The sequence below is a fragment of the Dasypus novemcinctus genome, chromosome 24 (genome assembly GCF_030445035.2).
Source record: "Dasypus novemcinctus isolate mDasNov1 chromosome 24, mDasNov1.1.hap2, whole genome shotgun sequence".
NCBI lineage: Eukaryota > Metazoa > Chordata > Mammalia > Cingulata > Dasypodidae > Dasypus > Dasypus novemcinctus.
In genome coordinates this window covers 38,684,132-38,699,783 of record NC_080696.1, presented here as the reverse complement: position 1 = coordinate 38,699,783, position 15,652 = coordinate 38,684,132, and the positions used below count along the sequence as shown (strand labels likewise).

General features: G+C 49.4%; 1 protein-coding gene across 3 annotated transcripts in view; it reads right to left on the bottom strand.

Moving 5' to 3' along the window:
* Positions 1–343: 343 nt before the first annotated feature.
* Positions 344–15,652, bottom strand: part of CEP250 (centrosomal protein 250) — a 60,439-nt gene continuing 45,130 nt past the window's right edge. For 2 of the 3 annotated variants that reach the window (XM_058286977.2, XM_058286979.1), the window contains exons 24-33: positions 14,119–14,461; positions 13,507–13,628; positions 12,391–12,511; positions 11,203–11,324; positions 8,167–10,743; positions 5,794–5,907; positions 5,069–5,221; positions 4,445–4,546; positions 3,485–3,547; positions 344–1,052 (exon numbers count right to left, since the gene is read on the bottom strand). In XM_058286977.2, coding sequence (XP_058142960.1) covers positions 777–1,052; positions 3,485–3,547; positions 4,445–4,546; positions 5,069–5,221; positions 5,794–5,907; positions 8,167–10,743; positions 11,203–11,324; positions 12,391–12,511; positions 13,507–13,628; positions 14,119–14,461 — 3,993 coding nt within the window. In that variant the 3' untranslated portion in view covers positions 344–776. The remainder of the gene's footprint in view (positions 1,053–3,484; positions 3,548–4,444; positions 4,547–5,068; positions 5,222–5,793; positions 5,908–8,166; positions 10,744–11,202; positions 11,325–12,390; positions 12,512–13,506; positions 13,629–14,118; positions 14,462–15,652) is intronic. The other variant, XM_071211658.1, reaches the window with a different exon arrangement.

Below are 15,652 nucleotides of genomic sequence, written 5' to 3'. Positions count from 1 at the left end.
AGCCTGTGGTACTTTGTTACAACAACTCTGGCAAACTTGGATACAACCTGAGCCCTACCACAAACATTCTGTCAGTCTTCTCACCAGTATGCTGAACAACCCCTCCCAACTCCTCTCGATCCTTCAAGGGCCAGTTCAGGCATCCCTTTCCCAGGCCCTCGGATTTTCTACAGCCCTTCTAGTCAGCATGCAGAATTTTCTTGACCTAATGAGTGTCAGTCTGTTCTTACCAACTGGCAAGCCCTCTATGGACGGCGACTTTTTCTTGTGTTTTTTTGGTAACTCTTCTCTCTCATGACATATAACAAATTCATGCCACCTAACAAGAATCTCTGGCAGACTCTTCCTTAATAAATGCTCTTTATGTGCTGCCCAGCTGTACAAGTGGGGACAGCAGTAGTGAACAAATGCAAAGACTGAGGGTTTATTGGGGAAGGGGAAGGGGAAGGGGAAGGGGAAGGGGAAGTACTAGGATAAATTCTAGGCAAGACCCAGTAGATTCCTCTCAGCAGGGCAAAGCACTCCTCTGGGTGATGCAGTAAGCTGGCAGGCAAACAGAATTTGCCTTATTCCATTTGAGTTGGGCCCTCTCGCAGCCTTCCATGTTTCCTTCCTGCTTCCTGACCATTCCAGCTGGCCTGAAGCTCCTGAGTTAGTAACAGACCCAGACCCTGCCTTTGGCAGACCTTTAGCTGTGTGGAGGGGCCAGGACCCACTCTACACTTATCTGTGTGGGTGTTCCCAGGTTAGCCTATATCCTGCCCTAACTCTGGCTGCTACCTGGAGGCTCCATAGACAGCACTAGGGCTGGGGCCGGGGCTGGGATGCAGCAGGACTGGCCCCGGGGATGTCAGGCTTTGGGTCAGGGACTTGTCCAGCTTGCGGGTCTCGGCTTCCAGGACAGTGGCCTCAGGGGCCTGGGCCACGGCAAGAAGTGAGTGGGAGAGGCTGTGGTGCAGGCCAGCTAGCTCACGGCTGGTCTGTACTGAGCGAGCGATGTAGTCGTGCTTCTGCTTCCGCTCCAGGGCTAGCTGGGCTCGCAGCATGGACACCTGGTAGACAGGAAAACCAAGGAGAGAGTAGAAAGTGGCTAAAATGGGAAATTTTATGCTGTATATAGTTACCATGATAAAAAATTTAAAAATCCATACACTTGTATGGCACAAAGAGTAAACCCCAATATAAACTATGGACTTTTGTTAATATAATGATAGCATGTGTAATAAAATTGATTAGTTGTAACAAATACACCACACTAATGCAAAACGTTATAGTAAAAACTGCATGTGTGAGGGGAGTATATGGTAACTGTACTTTCTGCATGACTTTTCTGCAAACCTAAAACTCCTCTGAAAAATAGGGTTTTAAAAAAATTAAATTTAAAAAAAAGGTAGTAGCTGTGGCCTCAAAGCTGCCAACTCTTCCTTTCCTGTGTTCCTGTGGCTTTTATTGTTGTTTTTTAAATAAATTTTCCTTTTTTTAAAAATTTCTCTCCTCTTCCCCCCCTCCCCCAGTTGTCTGCTCTCTCCGTCCATTCGCTGTGTGTTCTTCTGTGACTGCTTCTATCCTTAGCCGCACCGGATCTGTGTTTCTTTTTATTGTGTCATCTTGTTGTGTTAGCTCTCCGTGTGTGCGGTGCCATTCCTGGGCAGGCTGCACTTTCTTTCACTCTGGGCGGCTCTCCTTATGGGGCGCACTCTTTGCACATGGGGCTCCCCTATGCGAAGGACATCCCTGTGTGACACAGCACTCCTTGCGTGCCATCAGCACTGCGCATGGGCCAGTTCCTGTGGCTTTCTTTGGACCAGCATTTGAGTCAATTCTACTACATAAATGAATCTCAGAATCAGACTTCAGGGGATTTGGGGGAAGGACCCTTAGGAATCATAGAGAATCCAGTGATTCTCAACCTTGGCTACACATGGGACTCCAATGGGGAGCTTTAAAAAGAAAACAAAAGCTATTTTGATGAAATTTATTAATGGATAATTTATGTGTAATGAAATGCCCAGACTTTAAGTGTACATTTTGGTGAGTTTAATAATATATATGTCCATATAACCACCATGCCAGCCAAGATATAGACTCTCTTAATCACCGCAGAAAGTTCCCTTGTGACCTTCTGGGAGCTTTCAAAAAATATATTCTGACTTAATTAGCCTGGAGTGAGGCCTGGGCATTAGTATGTTTTTCACAACTCAAAGCTCAGCCAAGGTTAAGAATTACTGTTAACCCTTCCAATTACCAAATGGGTATACTGAGACTATCAGGGAATGAAGGTAGTAGAATCTCAGAGCAGGTCTGAGACTAGAGTGAGGCAAGAGAAGTGCCAAAGGAGCAGAATTTAAGGAGGTCCTCCAGGTTGACAGTGAGTCCCTCCTTAAATTTTACACCCTAGATGCCTCTCTTGGGTGAGGTCACCCCCAGTCCAGGACACATCTCATAAATTGCTTTTCTTTTTCTTTTTTTTTTTTAAAGATTTATTTATTTCTCCCTCCTCCCTCCATTGTCTGCTCTCTGTGTCCATTTGCTGTGTGTTCTGTGTCTGCCTGGATTCTTATGAGGGGGTTCTCAGAACCAATCCTGGGATCTTCTGGAGTGGGAGAGAGGTGATCATTCTCATGCACCATCTCAGCTACCTGGTTTGCTAAGTCTCTTATTGTCTTTCCTCTGTGTCTCTTTTGTTGCATCATCTTGCTGCATCAGCTCTCCATGCTGGTCGGCACTCCTATGCAGGGTGGCACTCTGCATGGGCTGGCACTCTGCATGGGCCAGCTCACTGCACAGGCCAGCTCGCCTTCACCAGGAGGCCCTGGATAGCGAACCCTGGACCTCCTATATGACAGATGGGAGCCCAACTGCTTGGGTTGCATCTGCTTCTCAGAAATTGCTTTTTATGAATCTAACGGAGTTGGAAGTAATAGCTGAGGTCTAGCTATACTGTTAGGCCCTGCCAGGAGTGAATATTGATTTCTGAACCTGTTCTTGTTACTTCTTTGCCTTGAAAGAGAGGGTGAGTCTTTAGGTGAGGCCTCAGAGACAAGAAGATACTTTATATAGTTTCCCTGAGTGTTGGGCCTTGACCTGGGCTATGAGCGACTCTGCCTGATGTGCTGGCAACAGCCCTAACTGCAAGAATGCATTTGTGGGCAGAGGAGGTTCTGCTTGCTTTCATCTGTCCTCCAAGAATCTCTGTTTCTCAGCCTCTTCCTTTTCCTTCCTAAGTGTGAATCTTCAGTTCCGGAGCCTGGATCATCCTTTCTTCCCTACTCCCATCCTAAGCAAGAGAGTGGGTGTGGCTGAGGGAGGCAAGAGCTCTTCTTGCCTCCCTCACATTGACTAAAGTTCTCTGAAGGCAGGACTATTTCCCCTCTCTGCAGTGGAGGTACACAAAGGACCAAGGACATAGCAGAAACTAATCCCTTGTTACCTGAGTGCAAGGAAGGGAAAAGGAGTTTAGAAATTGGATCCTTCCAAAATATACCTCTTTCTGCAGTTCAACCATATGTTTGGCATCTGAGGAGTCCTTCTGTCTTCCACTTTCATCCTGTGGAAGACAAATGCCATTCCAGTTGGAACAACCTGGGGTTTCTGTAGGCATCCTTCAGCTATCTCAGCACAATGCTGGGGGCCTCGGCCAGGGCTCTATGGGGAAAACTAATGGACAATGCCCATGGAAACCTGATGCTGAATATCAAAAAGGCTTGGAAGACATTTGCTTCTCTGAAGTACTTCTTCATTTAACAAAAGTATGCCATGCATTTCTTTGTGCTAAGAGAAGCTAGATAAAGTGCCTATCCTCAGGAAGCTCTCGCTTAAAGGAAGAGAGATGGAGATCTGGGAGATGCTCAGTCACTAGAAACAGTCCCTCTCTGACAGGCTGCAGGGCTGTGTCTATTGATGTCATACCTCAGCTAAAAGAGTGCTGGTTTGGGGGGGGGTCTTCCCCAGACCCTTTACTCAAAAACAGATTCTGCCACCAGGAAATACCACAGATCCTAGTTTTCTAAGCTCAATATTGCAAGGAGCAAAGAGGTCTAAGATCTGCAAAACAGCTATTCAGCTCCTAGGCATATCAGGGGCTGGCAGGCACCACACAATATCTCTATACTGGAACTCTGACCAGAAGTCCAGTGAGTCCTGCTCCTGGGGGAGCTTGAGGCGCTGGTCTGGAGACAGGCAGGTTAGGCACCAGTGAAGGCTTTCTGAGTTCCTCAGAAGGCCAGGTTGTTAATCTTGACTCCACCCAACCCACTGATGCTGGGTCTCATTGTCAGGTCAGGGACACACTGAGCTGTGCTTGGTGGGGCAAAACTTAGTCAGAGGGGTTCTCTGGATGGGCTGAAGTGGTTCTCTCCCCAACAAGGGTGGCCTGGGACATGCACTGCAGAGGGCTGAGCTTCAGGTTGGCTCCTGAGGTTGCAGTGGATGAAAACAGGCAAACCTGCTGTGTGGGTGCTGGTGCCATGGCTTCCCGGGTCTCCAGGACCCCTGCTCGGGATGCCCGTGTAGAATCCCGCTTCAGCTTCCTCCGCTCCCGCTCCACCTGCCCAGATGCAGAGTGACAAATTAGGGCTCACCTTGGCTCTGCAGCTGGAGCAGAGCTCCATTCTCTACAGAGAGGACCAGTGCGTGTGTGAGTGTGAGGGGACAGCAGCCATGGGAAGTTAAACCCCTGAGCTCAGGAGAGCACATGCTTGGGCAGCCCTGAGCACAGAGGAGTGCTCCTGGGGCAGAGAACCTGAAGGGGTAGAGTCAGCCTCTCAGGCCTCTGGAGCAAGGATCGGCAAACTTTCTGTAGTAAATATGGCTTTGTGGGCCATATGGTCTCTGTTGCAAGTATTCAACTCTGCCATTGTAGGGAGAAAGCAGCCACAGATAATACATAAATGAATGGATGTGGCTGTGCTCCAACAAAACTTGATTTTCAAAAATAGGCAATGGGCTGGATTTGGCCACTGGGCCATAGTTTGCTAACCCCTGCTCTACAAAGGGGCTGCATGAGAAGGGGAGATGCATGCTCACTGGACCCCAGAGGAGGGAGCTGTGGACAGTGAAAGTTGCATGCCTGCTCCAAGGTAGTCCGCAGCTGGACATTGTGGCGCTGCAACCTGCTTCGGTCAATCTCCAGCCGTGCGACTGCTTGCTGTAGGTGTTCAAGTCTTTGTCTCCATGGCTGTTTCTCCTCCCCAGGACTAGGCTCAGCCTCCATTCCTGAGACCTGTGGAAGACCTGTGAATCTCACCTGGGCAACCCTCAGACAGGTAGGGAACAAGGATAAAGAACCAATCTGGGGAAACGGACTTTGGCCCAGTGGTTAGGGCGTCCGTCTACCATATGGGAGGTCCGCGGTTCAAACCCCGGGCCTCCTTGACCCGTGTGGAGCTGGCCGTGCGCAGCGCTGATGCGCGCAAGGAGTGCCGTGCCACGCAAGGGTGTCCCCCGCGTGGGGGAGCCCCACGCGCAAGGAGTGCGCCCGTGAGGAAAGCCGCCCAGCGTGAAAAGAAAGAGCAGCCTGCCCAGGAATGGCGCCGCCCACACTTCCCGTGCCGCTGATGACAACAGAAGCGGACAAAGAAACAAGACGCAGCAAATAGACACCAAGAACAGACAACCAGGGGAGGGGGGGAAATTAAATAAATAAATAAATCTTTAAAAAAAGAAAAAAGAAAAAAAAAAAGAACCAATCTGGAGACTTGGACTTCAGGGGCCCAATTTCCAAAGAATGAGGACCAGCCCCTGGGTAGGCAATCCCTCCTGAGACATCTCACCCCACCAGAACAACCAGCTTACCTCTCCTGGCTGTCCACTCGGCTCTCGTCTGGGCCCCCGTTCTGCTCTGCTGCTCAAGCCTGGGCTGTGCAGCTGCTCCTTCTCCAGAGCCTGCCTGGTGAGTTCTAACTTATCCTGGGGTATTGAGGTATGGAACAAAATCACACCATGTCAACCTCATACTCAGACCACCTCACCCTCCATCCTCATAAAAAGCATTTCAATTTCCTCATCAGCTTATATTATTTTTCCTGCAGCCTCTGAGCTACTTCAGTCCAGAAACTTCATTTCACAGATGGATCAAATGAAGGATCAGAGAAGGATCTGTCCAAGGAAACACAGTGAGCTAGCAAGTAAGCCAAGACTGGAATCCCAGCTTTATGGGAGAGCTAGTCTGAAACTGGGATTCCAGTCTTGGCTTACTACTGAAGTAGCTCAGAGGCTGTAGTTCTGCCATTTACTAGCTGTATTCCTCAACTGTAAAATAAGGATAACAATAGTTCCTACTCTTCAGGGTGGTTGTGGAAGAAAATGAGAATACACAGTGCCTGGCATGTAAAATGCTTTTTAAAAATGGTACTACTATAATGAAGGGCTGCTCCTGAGCCTTTGTGGCTGGGGATGGGGTGAGAGATGGGGGGTGGTTTGGGTGCAGTGACCCTCACCCAAACTACATTATTAAGTGAATATTCACTGCTTAGTAGCCCAAGAGGGATAGGAAGTACCCTTCTCCTCCAGCTACCCACCTTATTATCCATGCTGTATAGGAACAGGTCTGGGAAAAGGAAAGGTGCTTGTTCCACTATTGTTTCCTACATGTCAGTTAACTGTGCTAAGGACTTTATATGTATTATCTCATTTCATACTCAAAATGACCCTATGGGACTGGTACTATCAAATCCCTATTTTATGGATAAAAGGGTCAGAGAAGTGAAGGCAGCTATTCAGGGTCACACAGCTAACAAACTGCAGAACGTAATTTCAAACCCAGGAACTTGACTCCTAAGTCCATAAATGTAATGACTGCTCTTTATCAAGAACAGAGTTCTGTGTGCTCTCAGAACCAGGTTCCCTGAGGAGCTGTCTGTCTCAGATGAAGGAGGGGGCTCTCTGGGGCTCAGCCTGGAAAAAAATGGGCTGGGTTCCTCTTAGTAAAAGAGGCAATACCTATCTATATCCAACACTCAACCAAGCTTTCTGATTGCCTACTCTGTGCAGGCCTTGTGCTCAGTGCCAGGGTGGGGGGAAGGGAGGGAGGAGCGGAACTTGAGGATAAATGGTACACCCCTAAGTCCCATCCTAAGCCCATTTCCTTTCTCACCTGACATTCTATCCAGAAGACCCCTCTTGTTCCTAACTGCTGATGACTCTAACCCCAATCTCATTCTCGAACTCCAAACCAGTTTATATATATACCTCCAGGACAACTCCCCTCGCATGGCATGTCCCACAGGTAGCTCACTCCATTTCCAAACTAAACTCATCATTCCATTCTTCTTCCCCAAAATTGCTGTTTCTTATCTCCGGGAAGTGCTATCACCAACCCAGCTGCCCCAGCCAGAAACCAGGGTGTTACCCTTGACATCTTTCTGCCCTTTCTTTGCCCCTGTGCTTCATAGCCACTCAATTGCCAGAGTTCCTGTGAACCTCTTAAATCCACCCATGTCTCCGTCCACACTCATAACTATCCGAGGTTACCTCCTGCTCTAATACTCCAGCCTCCTAGCTGGTCTCTCAAATCTATTCCACACAGCTCCACACAGCTGCCTGAGCAATATTTCTTAGCTGTTTATCTGACTGTCACCTCCCCACCCAAAATTCTTCATCTGCTTCCCACGGGTCACCCAGGTCCTTAGTATGACTTATAAGCCCTGAAAGGTGGAGCTCCTGCTGTCCTTTCTTCTCTTGCCAACTCTCCACTCTCTCTGTGTCCCAGGCAGCCTGAACCGAACATTTACATAGATGCTCCATGCTCTTTCCCCATTTTTCCTCTTGCCCAGAAAGCTGAGCTTGGCTAATTCCTTACTGGTCCCTTCAGATCTATTTTAAATGCCACTTTCCAGGAAGCCTCTTGAGACCCACCCTCAGGAAAGGTTAGCTGTCCCTCCAGTGTACTCAGAGTACATTCAACTTCCCCACACTTAGGTACTATTCACACTGCATTGTAACTGCCTATCCACCAGATTCTAAGCAATATTAGGGCAGGAACTGTGTCTGTCTTAGTCTCTTAGTATCCCCCCAGACTAGCACAGTACCTGAATTCTCTCTATGTTGAGGTATTCCTAATCGCAGCTTTCTCACCCCCTGTAAGGTGCCACAAGACCCAGGATGTCTGGCAACCCCTGAGCTCAGCCAAGCAGAGCGCTGGCTCTTACCACTCCGGGAGTGACTCACCTGCAGTCTCCGCTGCTCTGAGTCCCGCTCTAGGACAGAGGCTTGTAGGAACATGGCTACCTCCTGCAGATTGCTGACACTGGCCTTGCTTTGGGCCAGGGACAATGCCAAGCCCTGGGCCTTCTCCCTCCACTCGATCTCCCTGGCTTCTGTCTGCCTCAGGGCTGTCTGTAGTCGCTCCAGCTCCTGCTGTAGCCTGGGCCCTAGAGAATCAAGGTTTGGAGATGGCTCCTCCAGTGGGGAGGCTTTATGATTGTGGGGAAAGTCCTCCAGACTCCTCTTTTGCTGGGCTTGCCTCAGTTCCTCTTCCTTTTGAGTTAGCAACAACTGTAGCTCTCTTAGAGTCTCATGAAGGGCCCTCATCTCTTCTTCTCTCCCCTGCTCTAGACTCTGCTTCCCTTGGGTCACATGCTCCAGTAGCTGTGCCTGTTCCTTCTGATATCTCAGTTCTTCATCCCTCTGGGCAAGTGCCTGCTGGAGGTACTGCATGGCTTCCTGGTGTTGGAGATCCTGGTCCTGGATCTCACCTTCTCGCATCCTCAAGGTCTCCTCCAGTTTCCGGGCTTGTGCTTGACAGGAGTCCAGGGCAGCCTGCAGAGTGGCAGTGTTGGCCTCCAGACTGCGGCCTAACTCTGCCTGCCCAAGGAGATGCTGCTCTTTCTCCTGCAGGGCAGCCTCCGCCTTGCTCAGGGCCTCCTGCAGAGCCTCAGCCTGGTCCCGGGCAGCCTCCTCCTGATGCTGGGAGGATTGGAAATCTGCCCGTAGAGCCTCCAGCTCCTGGTCCTGTTCCTTGAGTATTGCCTCTGCCTGCAGCCATCTGTCCTGTAGGGCCCTGGCCTCCGCCTCATGTTCCTGCGCTTGCTCAGCACACTGTTGCTGCAGAGCCTGCAGAGTTTTCTCCTGCTCCCGAAACTCGGCCCTTAGGTCACCCAACACCTCTTCCAGAGCCTGTACCCGCCGCTGCTCCACTGCCAGTTCTTCCTGGAGCCTTTGCACCTGCTCCTTGTGGTCTGCAAGCTCTCCCTGGCACTCTTTCAGAGCCACATGGGCCTGCTCCAGAGCTCCCTGGAGTGTGCTGGTCTGTTCCCTCACACTCTCCTCCTGCCCCTGAGCCTGCTGCTGTTCTTGCTGCAGGGCCTCCAGCTCCTGGTTCCTCTGAGCCAGGGTTCTCTGGGCCTCTTCCAGCTGATGCTGAAGTGACTGCTCTTTCAGCTCCCCTTGTTCCCTGGCTGCTTGCAGGTGCTGCTGCTGGACCACTATCTCCTGCTCTCGCTGGGTCAAAAGTAGGCTGGTCTCACCCACTTTCCTGTGTAGGTCTTGCAGCTGCTGTTCCAGCTGCTCCTTGTGCTCCTGAAGTTCCTGGATCCGTTCTTGCTGGAATTCTACCTCCTTCTCCTTGTCACGCAGGATCAGCTTCATATGCTCGAGGCTCCCACGCTGGGTCTTAATTTGGCCTTTTTCCTCCTCTGCCCGGTCCTGCATCAGCTGCCTCTGAGAGGCGAGCTCCTGGCCTCGCTCTCTCAGGGACAGCTTGATTTGTTCCAGGTCCTCCTCGAGGATCTTAGTCTGCAGTGTCCTTTGATCTTCTAGGACCTGAATCTTCTCCTTCTGCAGCATCAGCTCCTGGTCCCCCCTCTCGAGATTCTGAGTCAGTTGCTCTTTCTGCCTCTGCAGCTCCTCAATCTGTTCTTGCTGGGACTGCACCTCCTGGTCCCTCTCCTGGAGTTCCCTTGCCAGAAAGGTACTGTGGTTCTCCAGCTCGTGGATCTGACTTTTTTGTGCCTGTAGCTCCTGGCTCCTTTCTTCCAGGTCCAGCGTAAGGTGGGTCAGAGCCACCCTCTGCATTTCCCTTTGGCCCTCCAGCTCCTCAATCACCTTTTGCTGGCACTCCATTTTGTGATGATTTTCTTCCAGTTCCAGGGCCAGGCATTCCAGAGTAACCAACTGCTTTTTCAGATCCTGAATCTGTCCTCTCTGGGACTCAATTACTTGGGCCTTCTTCTCAAGTTCTAGAAGTTGATGCTCCAAGATGCTCCTCTGAGTCTCCCGATCCTTTTCGAGCTCTTTGATCTTCTCCCTCTGCACAGTCAGCTTCTGCTCTCGCTCCTGGACAGCCAAGGGCAGATGTTCTAAAACAGACCTACACTTTTCCAGCTCCTGAATCTGTTCATATTGCAGATCCACCTCTTGGTTCCTCTTCTTTAGGTCCAGAGACAGCACTTCCAAGGCAGCTTTCTGCATTTCCCGTTGCTTCTCCAGTTCCTGGATTTTTTCCTGCAAAGTATTCATTTCCTCTTCTCTGTCAGATAGGGTTTGGGCCAGGATAGCCAAGTTCTCCTGCAAAGCCTTCCCCTGGGCGACCTTCAGCTCACCCTGCTCTTGCAGAGCCTGGGCTCGCTCCCGCTCACTCGCTACCTCTTCATTTTTCAGTTTCAGGGCAGAGCGAGCAGTTCTTAGGTCTTCTTCCAGGACCCCGGCAGCACTTGCCTGAGCCCTCGCTTCTGCTACAGATGCTTGCAGATGTTCCACCTGGGCTGTTAGGTTCTTCTTGGCTGCCTGAAGTAAGTCTTGCTCATTCTGGAAAACAAGATATAAAGCCACCTTAGACTACACTTCTCTGGTACTGTTTCTCCAACAGAGGCCTTGCCTTCCCTTTGTGGCTCAGCAGTGACAAGGACTTGGGGGCGGGGAAAGTACATTTCACTTAAGCTAATACTGTAAAAGAACATCCCTACCACATCCCAGGGGAAGAAAGCCAGATAAAAATGAGCCATTTCCCCACTCTCGTCCTTCAAGGCAGAGGACAAAAATCTCAACCACAATTCAGAAAAAGTAATAGGAGGAGGATTCACTGGGGCCTTAATGGCCCTCAGAGACTTGGGACATTCAGAGGACTGAGCAACTTAGCAGAGGAAGTTGGGTACTACACAGGGATGGGCTATGACCATAGGCCAAGGCAGGCCTGAGAGTGGGAACCATGGGCTCTGAGGAACTGCTCCTGATGCAACTCCCTCCCCCAAACCAGTACCACCTTACCTGGGCTTCTAGTCTCTGTAGCTCTGCTTGACGTAGGCGACTCTGTAAGGATGCCAACATTTCATGCAGTTCCATCAGTTCAGATTGTAGGGAATTTTGCTTTCCTTCCCACTTGGATTTCTCTTTGGGAAAAGGAGAAGCAGTAAAACAGAAATATGGTTGGGTGTGGGAGAAAAGAGGGATATAGAAGAAGATGGAGGATGGGGAAACACAATCAAAGGGAAAAAGGCCAAGGAGAGGATTACATCCAGTGCATACAGACATTACCCACATATGGCAGCTGCTCCTTTATGTCTAGGTTCCCTGCTGTTTCCAGACTCATCTCTTTATCTGCTGCCTAGCCCCAGCACTGGCTCACACTTAACATGCTAACACTTTCTCACTCTGGCCACATATAGACCCTCAACCCTGGGTTCCAGAAAGAATTGAGCTGGTTGACACTGGAAGTCCTTTCCAGGCCCCAGTTTTGTGATTCTGCAAAGATTACTAGAACTCTGGATTGCTTGACTAGCTGTACCCCCAACCCAATATCTAGAACATTTACCCGAACCCAGCTCTATTCGCATTGCTCTCAGGAAGCCCTCTATGATATATTTAAGGTCAAGACTCACTCCCTAGTTGTCCTTCTCTCTTCTGAAGCAAAACCTTAAGCCTCAAGATCCTCTCCTCTCCTTTCCTTTCAAAGCCATCACCACTCTTTCCCAGCCTTTGGCTGTAGCACAGATACGTTTTTCTCAGATTCCTCCTCTTTACTACCTCCCAAACAAGCCCATAATCCTGTTATCAAAGGCTAATCATTTTGAGAACATGGTTGGAGATGGTAAAAATGAGAAACATGGAAAGATGACAAAAGATCCAGCATTTTATCATGTTCTCATAGTCCTGGCCCTGGGTTTCCAGTTTTTTGCCTCCTTCAGAGACAGAAAATGGAAACCTGGCCACTCCTCTCAGTTTACCAAATCTGTCCCCACAAATCTCTTCATCTAGGATGGCCCTCAAATGCCAAGCAAAGCAGAAAAGCAGTTCAAGGAGGTGAACACCCCATTTGGAGATACATCTGAGCATCTTCTCACAGTTGTAGGTAAGCAGTAAAAGAGTGGCTGCTAGGCCTGCTTCTGCCACTTTTGGGCTTCCTATTTCTCCTTTTTCCTCTGTCCAAATCCCCCCCTGCTGCCTTGAGCATCTCACCTTCCTGGTTCTGGGAAAGCTGGCTCTGTAGCTCCTGCAACTCTGTGTGGACCCGGTTTTTCTCAGCCTCAGTATCAGTTAGACGCTGTTCCAGCTTCTGGGTCTGATCCCTTAGATCATCCTTGGGAGAAAAAGTCATGACGAAACTCAAGTTCCTCCTCTTCACAAAGCTGTCCTAGTCTAGGGATCCAGCTCGCCCCTCATTCTCGGCCTCTGCTGTGGTTTGCCATTATGGACCTACTACCAGGCCACTGGATTACTTAACTCTGAACTCATATTTTTTGGTTCCCCAAAGTGACCACTGGCTCTGTATCCATTTCTGTCACTTCTATATCTTTTGAAAATGAACTCCTGCTTAAAGTCTTAGCCCAAGGGTCACTCACCTCTTCCCTCTCTGAATTCTGACTTCGAGGCTTGGCCTATAAGTCACTTCTTCCTTTCCTGATTCCCTTCCCAAGTCAGAATGAATTGCCCCTTTGTCCTGGCTTCAACAGAGCATCATTTGCATATGTTATAGACTCTACTAATTCTGTCTTATATTAGGATGCAGTTTGGTTCCTCAGCCATGTCACAAGCCCTTCTTGAGGGCAGAGAGCATATCTTTCCCCTTTTCGTATCCTCTGCTCAGAGTGGAAAGTATATAGGGGGCGCTCAATTTTTATTGATTAATGGGTTCAATGTTAGATGGAATCTGAGACATTTCATTTAGTCCCAGGTTTGAAAGTTTCTAGAAATAACAATCTCAAATCTCAGTGGCCTGCAACTTGTTGGGTTTCTCTTGGAGGTCTTGGTAGCCAGAATAATTCATGGCTGAGAGGAAAATACTATTGCAAAACAATACCTCACATCTGTATGGTATTTTATAGTTTGCAGGGGCCATTTGGGTCCTTCACTCATTAAATCCTCAAAACACTCTGTGAGGCAGGCATTATTTGTCCTACTTTACAAATAAAACCAAGATCCATAAATCCAATTTTTATTTTCAAAGTTGCCAGAAAGTTAGTGGTAGAGGTGGAACCTGATCTCAGGAATAAAACAAGTCAAACTGCTTCATGAGTTGTCTTCTCATGCTTTTAGGAGGAGACGAATTCAAGGAAGGAGAGCAGAGAAACATACCCGAGCCTGCCGAGTCTTCAACAGGTCTTGGTGAAGATTGTGTAGGGCAGATGCCACCTCCTCAGCTGAGAGAGCAGTCAGAAGGGGTCCTCTTTTAAAGAGGCTCCTCACCTCACTGTGATCTGAAAAAAATTAGGAAAAACCTCCTGACCTATGAAAAGAAACAGCTGTATCTCCCCAGGTATGGCTTTGGCCTTGCCACCGATCCCTCCTCTCCTCAGCAGGTCATTCAACATGGATTTTCTGCACACCAATGTACCAGGCACTAGGTTGGGCATTTAACCAGCATTTGTTAGGCATTTAATAAGTGCCAAGAACTGTGTGAGCTATTTTACATCTGAGATCTCATTAATGTCTCAGAAAAATCATGAGCAGTAGCTACTTTCAACATTCTCATTTTATGGTTGAAGAAAATCGAGCTCAGAGAGGACAGGTAACACATGACTAGCAATGGCTGAGCTAGGATTCAAACTCTGAAAAACATTAATTCTAGAGTCTGTGGCCTTAACCTTGATGCAATATTGCCTAAGGAACTGCATTCCCCTTCCTTCTCCCCTAGAAGCTAGGCCTGGCTCTGGCTCAAAGGACTGAGTTCTTAGGCAGCAGCCTCACCTGGCTCAGAGCCCCAGAAGGAGGGAGCAGAGTCTCCCCCACCACTCAGCTCAGGCCTGCCCTCATAGACAGACCCCAGGGCCTGCTGCAGGACAGAGGAGAGGCTGGCCAGCTGGGCCTGGGCATGGTGCCCAGGCTGCTGCTCTGCAGCCAGTGCCTCAAGCTGGCTTTCTGTGCTTCGCAGCCGCAGCTGTAGTTGGGCTGCCTTGGCTTCCTGGGCCCACAAGGAGGCTCGTAGCTGCTGTTCCGTGATCCGGGATGCCTCTAGTTCCTCCAAGAGCCGTGCTTCCTGGGCCAAAAAGTCAGCCTCTTTTTCCTTTACCTCCTGCCGCAGTAATTCCACCTGCCAGGGAGGAAGTGTAGTCACTCTGAGCAGGGAGGAGGTACCCTCTCCTCAGACCCTTCAAGCCCGGCCCTGCTCAATCCCTGTGCAAACCTTAATCAAGGCCGGGAAGATTTCAGCAAGCTCAGTACTCTAGCAGGTAGGTGGAGCTCTGAAATGAGTGCTCCTCTAGATCTGACACCTGGATGCCTATCCACTGAGGAGCCATCCCCTAACTCCTGACACATAGGCCCAGGCTACACAAATGGGCTTCTGCCCTGGTTCTCCTGTCAGAAATACCAGCTTCCTGTTCTAATTAGAACTCTGCCCTGAAACCCAGACATGAGCCTAATAAAACTAGAAACAATAAAATAAAACTGGGGAGCAGATATAGCTCAAGAGGTTGAGTGCCCACCTCCCATGTGGGAGGTCCTGGGTTTAGTTCCCAGTGCCTTCTGAAAAAATCCAAAACAAACAACAAGCAAAACAAATTTAAAAACCAACTCAGGGAAGCTGATGTGTCTCAGTGTTTGAGAACCAGCTTCCCACATATGAGGGCACAGGCTCAATTCTGGCCCCCGGTACCTCAAAAACAAAACAAAACTGGCTACCATTTACTGAATGCTTACTGTGCTCCTGACCCTTTAGGTTCACCATTTCACTGTTTCCTTATATTCCTTCAATGGCTAAGGATTATCATCCTTGTTTTATTGATGAAGAAACTGAGGCTCACACAACTAGGAAGCAGATTTGGGAGTCAAACCCAGGACTGTCTAACAGCCAGGCCTGTGTCCTTATCTGCTGCAATCTACTATCTAGCTCTCACTTCTGTCCTCTTTCCTCTGTACCCAAGGCCTGGGGTCCTGCTATGAGCAGACTGAGTCCCTGAAGTCCCCTTGCTGCTACCCACTTGATCTGGAGTAGCACTTGTTGCTCAACTCCCCCTGCTGTGTCTTGCCAACCAGCTCAAGCATAATGGATGGAGGTATGATTGAGCCAGCCCCAAATGTGTTCCATCCCTGCAGGCACTATGTTCTAGGCTGTCAAGTTCCCTGCTGGGGCCAATCTCAGCTCTGGGTCAGGTTCCCAAAGCCTCACTCCGTCCAGTCTTGGCTTCCCCCTCCTGCCAAGATCCTAGGCTATCCTGGCAGACAGAAAAAGAGAAGTGTTCTCTCTATGAGAATACTCTGTACAATCACCCTCCCACTCCAG